Source organism: Cupressus sempervirens, chromosome 10 (genome assembly GCF_028749045.1).
Source record: "Cupressus sempervirens isolate cs-2001-9-10 chromosome 10, ASM2874904v1, whole genome shotgun sequence".
In the NCBI taxonomy this organism is placed as follows: Eukaryota; Viridiplantae; Streptophyta; class Pinopsida; order Cupressales; family Cupressaceae; genus Cupressus; species Cupressus sempervirens.
In genome coordinates, this window is record NC_143127.1 from 995,369,827 (window position 1) to 995,378,722 (window position 8,896).

Genomic DNA, 8,896 nt, shown 5'->3' on the forward strand with positions numbered 1-8,896 from the left:
ATGACCAATACCATGATAATTATGACAATGAAAATTCATAATATGATCAAATGACTTATTTGTACAATCTCTTTTCATATGACCTATCTCATTACATGAAAAACACTTACCTTGACATTCATATCTATTTCCTTAGGAGATTCCACTTGCTTAGGTTTATCCAATTTCTCAATTTCCTTCTCTTGTCCAACTTCTTTAGGTTTGTTAGAAGATTTCCTAGATTCAATCTTATCATCAAATTTATCTTTTTCTTTCAGATCTGATCCACTTTTAGGTTTCTTTGCAGACATGTTAAATAGGTAACCAAGACCAGTCTTATCATAGGTAGGTCTTTGTATTGACATTGATTCATCAAGCTTTTCTCTGCTAGAATAAAGCTTTTCAAGTTGTAGCTTTCTCTGAGTTAGTTTGCTTTCACAATAGTGTTGTACTTATGAATTTCTTCATGATCTACTTTTTATGTTTCAAATTCATATGTTCTCTTTGCTAGATTCACTCTAAGATCTGAATTTTTAGTCTTCAAATCAGATTCAACTTTGCTAGGATCATTCTTCAAACTCAACTTTAGATTGGTAATCTTCAATTCATGCTTCAAGATCTTGTACTCTATTTTCAATTTTGAATATTCATCGTCACTAGTATCAAATTCAATAGATTTAGGCTTTGATTTGAGATGTTCAATCTTGTCCTTTAGTTGTCCAATGTATACTTTGGAGTCTTCATATATATCTTTTAGCGTATCTCTTTCTTCAATAAGGAGATCAATTTGTTCAAGTGCCTCTTCAAGGTTCTTCATCAACTATTCCATATCCATAGGGATCTTACTCAAGTTGTTAAGCCTCTTCTGAGTAACTGTGCTCTGATACCAATTGTTAGAAATAGGAAATACTAGGGGGGGGGGGTGAATCAGTATTCTACAAACTTTTATCGCCAACTAGATATTATTAATTACTTTGAACCATGCATAAGAAAGTAAACAAGTAATGTTGAATAGTAATAGTAACCATGTATAGAGAGAACTCATAACACCATATTTTGTTAACTAGGGAAACCGTGGCCAAGGGAAAACCACAGTGCGGATAATACCCACAAGATAATGTACTAATATAAATGTTCCTTGTTAGAAGATGGACCCTATAGGAGTCTATAAACTCATTTAGTACATATGAGTCCCAGTTAGAAGACTTTGAATCCCTATTAGGAGATTCCAACACTATTAGGAGTTGTGGTACAATGTGTGCAAGAAGAGCTCACTACCCAAACAAGTAATTAAAGTTCCTCGAATACATAAGTATAGATGTTGGACCTTCTTTTAGTTGATCTCTGACCTCAGCCCGATCTCAGATCAAAAAATTAGGATATCAAAAATTTGCTCCTGCATATGATACAAAACTTCGCATTCACAACTTTAGGGTTTAGGGTTTGGGGTTTTAGGTTTTGGGTTTTGGGTTCAGGTCTCAAGGTTCAGGGTTTCAGGGTTTGGGTCTCTGGGTTCGGGTGTCAGGTTTCAAGTTTCAAGTTTTGGGTTTCAAGTTTAGGGTATCGGGTTTTGGTTTTGGGTTTTGGGGTTTCAGGTTAGGGTTTGTTTGAGGTTTGGGGTTTGGGGTTTAGGGTTTAGGTTTTGGGGTTTTGGGTTTGGGGTTTGAGGTTTGGGGTTTGGGTTCTGGTTCTTCTTCCTTTTCTTATACTTCTTCTTCTTAGAGTTATGGTTCTTTGAAGAAGCCTAGTGCTAATTCTAATTCTAAACATGATTTTGATTAAGCTTGGCTTTAAGATCTCAAAGCTTTTTAGAAAGGTTGGCAATCTTTTTGTTGATCAACTCTGCAATAGTAGGATCAAGGGGAAGATTATCAACATCTTCCGTAGTAGTATCATGAGTTTGCTGTCAGACAAAGTTGGCATACTCCTTGGCTACTTTTTTGATTGCTCGATCAATTTTAAATTTATCACAAAGGGAGCGAAAATCACAAAGAGCCTCAGAATACCAATCATTAGGAACCAAAGAAGAACCTTCCAGAGGAAGACTACTGGGGCAAACTAGGTGCCTTTAAGAGTAGCATCAAAATTACTGATGGAAGAATAGATCTTTGCATCATGATTAGAAGAAGCAGTGGAGAAAGCTTCAATGTAAGCATCCAGAAACAACTTATTGGTATTGTTCTGAATGGTTTCAAGATGTGAAGAGAGAAGGGAGTTACCCTCTGGATCATTGATAGAGATCTTGGGAGGTTTAACTTGTAAACTCTTTAGAAGAATACCAACATATCTAAAAATCTTAAGTTTGTCAAAGAATTCTTTAGAGCGCTCAACATTAATATAGAGATGCTTGAATTCAAAAAAACCTTTTTTGACCAAAGAAGAAATTTGACCTAGATAAATTTTCTAGTTCTAAGTAGGAGGAATCTCTGTAGTAGTACCATTACTAGTGGAAGGAACATCAGGAGAAGTAACTTTATGTACCTAGTTGAACAAAGTCTCTAAGCGGGACTCGAGAGTAGCCTGACGTTTATCAGAGGTATCCATGAACTACTTGAATGAAGAAAAGAAGCTTGAAAAATCTCTTGAAGAAGGAGGAAGAGAAGAGATTCTCTGTAAAGACTCATTAAGAAGGGTAGAAGCAAAATCCATGTGAGCTCGTATAGTTCGGGTAGAGTGATCAGCAGATTCTTTAGCACGGATGACACGAGCTTTAGTTCTTTCTGAGTAAGCAACAAAGGATTGAATCATCTTGTGAGTATCAGTAATGAATTTAGATACTTCATGATTAAAAACCTTATTATGCTCAACAAAGGATTCAATGAACTCACGATAATACTTTTTAGAATGGTCTCTAAGATGAGTAGGATCTGAAATAAATTTGGACATATTTTGGAGGACTTTAGGTTGATCCAAATCATCCAAATTATTGGTTTCATTAGTACGCCATCACTTTCCATCAGAGTTCAGCATAGAGACATCCTGGTGTGACACTAACCTTTGCGAGCTGGTAGTGTTTTTCGTAGCAGATGCTGGAATATGCTGAATAATTTCTTACTGGAGGACATCGTGATGATGAAAAAAGTTTTGTAGAGTTAATTTTTTTGAGAAATTACTCGCAGCTCCAATAGATGAAATAAAATGAACAGAAAGAAGATAGAGAAACTCTTTTTCCAGAATAGAGTATTTCACATTACAAAAAAAGTTTACAAAGGAACAATTTCCAAAACTAGTTTTAGGCTCTAAGCCCTCATTAGTTGGGAAAAGGTATGCATCTGAAGGAAAGCTCAATAAGCCAAATACTTATGAGCAAGAGAAAATGAATTTTGAATATGAAAAAAGAGTAGGAGGGGTATTGCATTTATACCCCCCACCCTTACTCCAATCAGCATATGAAAGGGGCCAGGGCTACACAACGTATGGTGTCAACTTCCTTAAGAGGCCGCTCACCATGGAGAGGTGGTGGCAAGGGGTTTAAACCTTTAGTTTAAAAAATAAGGGCCCTGCCATTATTATTAAAAACTAAGGAGAATGTTGTTATTTGAATCTCATCCCAAGGGGCCACACACCATAAAGGTTGCAGTTTACCCAAGGGGCCATTCACCAACAGGTGGCGGCATCCCCAAAGAGGCCGCACACCATATGTTATCAGCTTCCTTAAGGAGCTACACACCATTAGGTGGCGGTAAGGGGTTTAAACCCTTAGTTTAAAAACTAAGGGCCCCACCATTTATTTATAATAAAATATATATTATATTTAATATTATATAATAAAAAATGGTGAGATTTTGGAGCCGAAAGAACTAAGGAGAATGTTGTGATTTGAATCTGCTTCAGAGAAGATAGGATCCCAATTTTCTAGGATTACACCAACAAACTCTTGGAAGTGGAAGATGTTGTAGTGCGAGGAATTCTTGGTAAAGCTGATGAAGTTTAGGGTTTAGGGTTGCCCCCAAGTTCAAAGCTTTAGCTGATGAGCTGTAGTTGAGCTTTATAACAAGGGGGCCCCTTTTCTCTGACAAACACCATCGTGAAGACAAGAGAGAAGAATTACCTTATCCAACTGAGAAATCCTACCGAAGCAGGAAAGAAGGAACTTCTTTGGATAACGATGAGCTCAGAGTCTGGAGTAAAACTATTTTCGAAGAAGATTGTAGCCAAAAGGATCAGACTCTCGAAGGAGATACCTCTTCAATTCACTCAAGATGAAGGATTTCTTCTAATGAGGAGGGTGCCAAGAGAAGTATGGAATATACTGGTAGGCGTTAAGAGGTTTTTGAAAGCACTTCATGTCTAGAACACCACTGGTACTAAAGCAATCACCTTTGAAGAAAGTAATGTCGAGAAGCTCCATTGATTGCGAAGATACTGTAGAAGTGATTTTGATCTTTGGATAGAAGCTCTGATACTGCTCAAAGACATCTCATCACCTATCCAAACTCCCATAGCATCATCAATAAATCTTTTGTAGAATACAAGAGAGGAGCAATCAAATTGAGGAAAAAGACGTTTCTTAAGGTGGCAGAGAAACAAGTGAGCATAAACAACAGTAAAGTTACTACCCATGGTGGTACCTCTGATCTGTTGGTAGAAGACACCATCGAATTCAAGGTAATGTTGTCAAAGAACAAGCTCAACAAGGCAAATAATCTAGTCCATTAGTCAAAGATCCAATAGGTTAGATGCAAAGTATTCTGAAACCATTTCTTTAAGAGCTATCAAGCCAACATCAGTAGGGATACTAAGATAGAGGGATTCCACATTAAAGGTGAAAAGAAGACAATCAGATAGAAAGGACAGGCGATCAAGATCTGAAAACAAAGAAAGGGAGTCAGGAAGATAAAACTTTTGCTAAAGGAGAATAGGGTTTAGGGTATGGGATTTGGGGTTGGGGGTTGAGGGTTGAGGGATTGGGGTTTGGGGTTAGGGGTTTCACGTTTGGGGTTTCGAGTTTCGAGTTTGGGGTTTAGGGTTTGGGGTTTGGAGTTTAGAATTGAGGGCTGAGGATTGAGGGTTTAGGTTTTTGGGTTTCGGGTTTCGAGTTTAGAGTTTGGGGTTTGGGGTTTGCGGTTTGGGTTTTAGGTTTAGGATTTTGGGGTTTAGGGTCTATAGTCTAGGGTGTAGGGTGTAGGGTATAGGGTATAGGGTTGAGGGTTGAGGGTTTAGGGTTTACGTTAGGGTTTAAGGGTTTAAAGGTTTAGGGATTAGGGTTTGAGGGTTTAAGGTTTGGGGTTTAGGGTTTGAGGGTTTATGGTTTGGGGTTTACAATTTACGGTTTAGGGGTTTAGGGTTTAGAGGTTGGGGTTTAGGGTTTGGGGTTTAGGGTGTAGGGTTTGGGGTTGAGGGTGTAGGGTTTAGGTTTGGGGTGTGGGGTTGAGGGTTTAGGGTTGGGGTTTGGGGGTTGGGGGTTGGGGTTTGGGGGTTGGGGGTTGGGGTTTAGGGTTTTAGGGTTTTAGGGGTTGAGGGTTGAGGGTTGAGGGTTTAGGGGTTTAGGGGTTGAGGGTTGAGGGTTGGGGTTTGGGGTTTGGGGTTTGGGGGTTGGGGGTTGGGGTTTGGGGTTTGGGGTTTGGGGTTGAGGGTTGAGGGTTGAGGGTTGAGGTTTGGGGTTTGGGGTTGAGGGTTGAGGGTTCGGGGTTCGGGTTCAGGTTTTGGGGGTTTAGGTTAAGGGTTTGGGGTTTAGGGGTTTAGGGTTTGGGGTTTGGGGTTTGGGGTTGAGGGTTGAGGGTTGAGGGTTTGGGGTTTGGCGTTTGGGGTTTGGGGTTTGGGGTCGAGGGTTGAGGGTTGAGAGTTAAGGGTTTTGGGTTTGGGGTTTGGGGTTTGGGGTTTGGGGTTCGGGTTCGGGTTCGAGGTTTGGGGTTCGGGGTTCGGGGTTCGGGGTTCAGGGTTGAGGGTTGAGGGTTGAGGGTTGAGGGTTGAGGGTTGAGGGTTGAGGGTTTAGGGTTGAGGGTTGAGGGTTTAGGGTTGAAGGTGGAGGGTTGAGGGTTTAGGGTTTAAGGGGTTTGGGGTTTAAGGGGTTTGGGGTTTAGGGTTTGGGGTTTCGAGTTTAGGGTTTAAGGTTTAGGGTTTAGGGTTTAGGGGTTTAGGGTTTAGGGTTTAGGGTTTTAGTGTTTAGGGTTTTAGGGTTTGGGGTTTGGGGTTTGGGGTTTTGGGTTTGGGGTTTAGGGTTTAGGGTTTTGGGTTTAGGGTTTAATGTTTAGGGTTTAGGGTTTAGGGGTTTAGGGTTTAGGGTTTAGGGTTTTAGGGTTTAGGGTTTTAGGGTTTGGGGTTTGGGGTTTGGGGTTTGGGGTTTAGGGTATTAAAAAATTTAAAAGATCACTTGCAGCTCCGAGAGAATTAAAAAATGATAGAAAGGAGTGATCCAGAAATAAATAAAATCCACAATTATAAAATTTGATATACAATCTTGAGAATCCAAAACATGTTTCGGGCTATTAACCCTCATCAGTTGGATTTAACGGATGCAAGAGAAAAGAGAAATATTTGAATGTGGAAGAGAATGGGGGGAAGACAGATATAAATATCAATCTTTCAAAAAAATCCAAGAGGTGTGACTCTTGAATAGGCTGACCCTAATAGGGGACCCCCACCAAATTATAAAGTTTAATTATATTATAAAAAGGCGGGGGAAAGAATTTGATCAAAAAGATCAAAGGCCCTAATGGATCGAAGAGTGTTGTGATCTGGAGAAGAACCTGCTACGAAGAAGGAAGGAACCCAACTTTCTTGGGTTCCGCCAACAGACTCTCAGAAGTGGAAGATGTCGCAGTGCGGGGACTTCTTGGCAAAGCCGATAAAGTATAGGGTTTAGGGTGGCCCCCAAGTTTAAAGCTTTAGCAGAAGAACTAAAGTCAAGCTTAAGAATGAGGGGGCCCCAGTTCTCTGAGAGGCGCTATTATGTAGGCATGAGAGAAGCACTGACTTATCAAGCCGAGAGACCAATCTGAAGCAGGAGAGAAGAAACTTCTTTGGATAACCACGAGCACGAAGTCTGGAGTAGAACTGTTTCCAAAGTCTCATAAAACCATACGGATCTGATTCCCTAAGGAGATACCTCTTGAGCTCACTTAAGATGAAGGATTTCTTTTGGTGAGGAGGATGCCATGAGTAATACGGAATGTATTGAAAGGCATTGAGGGGCTTCTGGAAGCATTTGGTATCAAGAATACCACAAGAATGGAAGCGATCTCCCTTCTAGAGGGTAATGTCAAGAATATCCATAGAAGAGAAGGAGACTGAAGGTGTAATTCTGATCTCAGGGTAGAAGCTCTGATACTGAGAGAAGAAAGCTGACAAAGAGGACTCATCACCTGTCCAAACACCAACAACATCATCAATGAACCTTTTGTAGAATACAAGACTGGAGCAATTGAACTGAGAGAAGAGACACTTTTCCAAGTGGCAAAGGAAAAGACAGGCGTAGACAACTGCGAAATTGCTGCCCATAGCAGTACCCCGGAGTTGTTTATAAAAAACACCATCGAACTCAACATAGTGTTCACGGAGAACGAGTTCAGCAAGCTCCAAAATCAGATCAATCAACCTCAAATTAAGATTATGAGTATGAAAATACTCAACAACCATCTCCCGAAGAGCAAAAAGGCCTTTAGTGGTAGGGATGCTCGGATAAAGAGACTCAACATCAAAGGTAAACAAGATGCAAGAAGAAGAAAAAGTCTTGCGATCTAGTTCACGAAGAAGACTGAGAGAATCAGGAAGATGAGGCTGCTGCTGTAGGAGAATCGAAAACAAAAGAACATGAAGAAGCTTCGAGGCTGGTTCCAACATGTAACCTGTATAGCTGCAAATCGGTCTACCCACCAGAATAGGCTTATGAAGCTTAGGCAGGAGATAAAAAGCACATGCTTTTGCTGAAGAACAAGGATTCTTCAAAAGGAAGCAACGAACAAGTTTGAGGAAGAACAAAAACTTATCAATGATAAAAGAGAGTCTGCTCCAAATCAGCTTCCAAGGAACAAAATCAACACGAAGATAAACAAGGGGGTCCAAAAGTTGGCGAAGACCTTCACATTTGTACCAAGAAGAATTGAGAACAACAAGGCCAAGATTCTTATCAGCTGGTTTGATGACAATGGAAGAGTCATTCTTCAAATCATTGAGACTTTGAGGAGTCTAGCAGGAAGAAGAGGACGCCGAACAAATGAACCAGAACAAGAAGCAATATGAGACTGAAAAATGTCTTCATCTTTATGGATGATCTCTTCAAGTTGGAAGTTTTGTTCATCCAGATTCCAAAAGGGATTCTTCTGACGAAAAGGATGAGGAAAAACTCCAGAAACAAGAGGAGAACAAGAGACGGGAGGTGCCTCTGGACCAAAGAAAGCACGGAGACGAAGAAGTCTGGCAAAAGCTCTGAATTCCTTATGAAGATCAAGAACAGACATTGGAGGAGGACGAGGAATAAATTTAATTCCGTGTCCTAACAATCTCCGTTCATCAGCAGAGAGACGCCGAGAAGAGAGGTTATGAATGGCAATGTTAGAGATCCGATTCTCAACCTCCGAGGCAGTCTTTCTAGAAAAAAATGATCGAGCCATGAAGTCTTGATCAATGGCAGGGCCCCAATGATTTAGGCGGGGCCGGAACCGTGGTTGCGGGAGTTGTTTAGCTACCTGTTCTGCTATTTGTTTCTATTTCTTCCTTTTTGATGACCCTGAGATTACTTCTGCTTGCTGGAATTCTGCCCACAATTTTTTCCGTTGGATGGATTTGAATGTTCTACAGATTGCACATTCTTCACCAACTAGCGAGGGGTAGAGTTTCCCTTTGATTGCAACTGTCCAGAGGCAGCCGAGGTGTTCTTCCCAGCTGCTCGAGACCCATTTTTTGGAGCAGCGATAGTAGTCTCAGCATTGGAAGTTGCCTCGACTGGAGGGGCATCAGAGGAGATCTTTTTCTTGTT

At 40.7% G+C, this 8,896-nt stretch overlaps 1 protein-coding gene across 1 annotated transcript; it reads right to left on the reverse strand.

The window, feature by feature from the left end:
- Positions 1-7,167: 7,167 nt before the first annotated feature.
- On the reverse strand, positions 7,168-8,531 carry LOC149537311 (uncharacterized). The gene is made up of 2 exons (XM_089806440.1): positions 8,097-8,531; positions 7,168-7,860 (listed from the first exon to the last, which is right to left on the reverse strand). The coding sequence occupies exons 1-2, from the start codon at positions 8,529-8,531 to the stop codon at positions 7,168-7,170; spliced, it is 1,128 nt and encodes a 375-aa protein (XP_089662566.1).
- Positions 8,532-8,896: the final 365 nt, after the last annotated feature.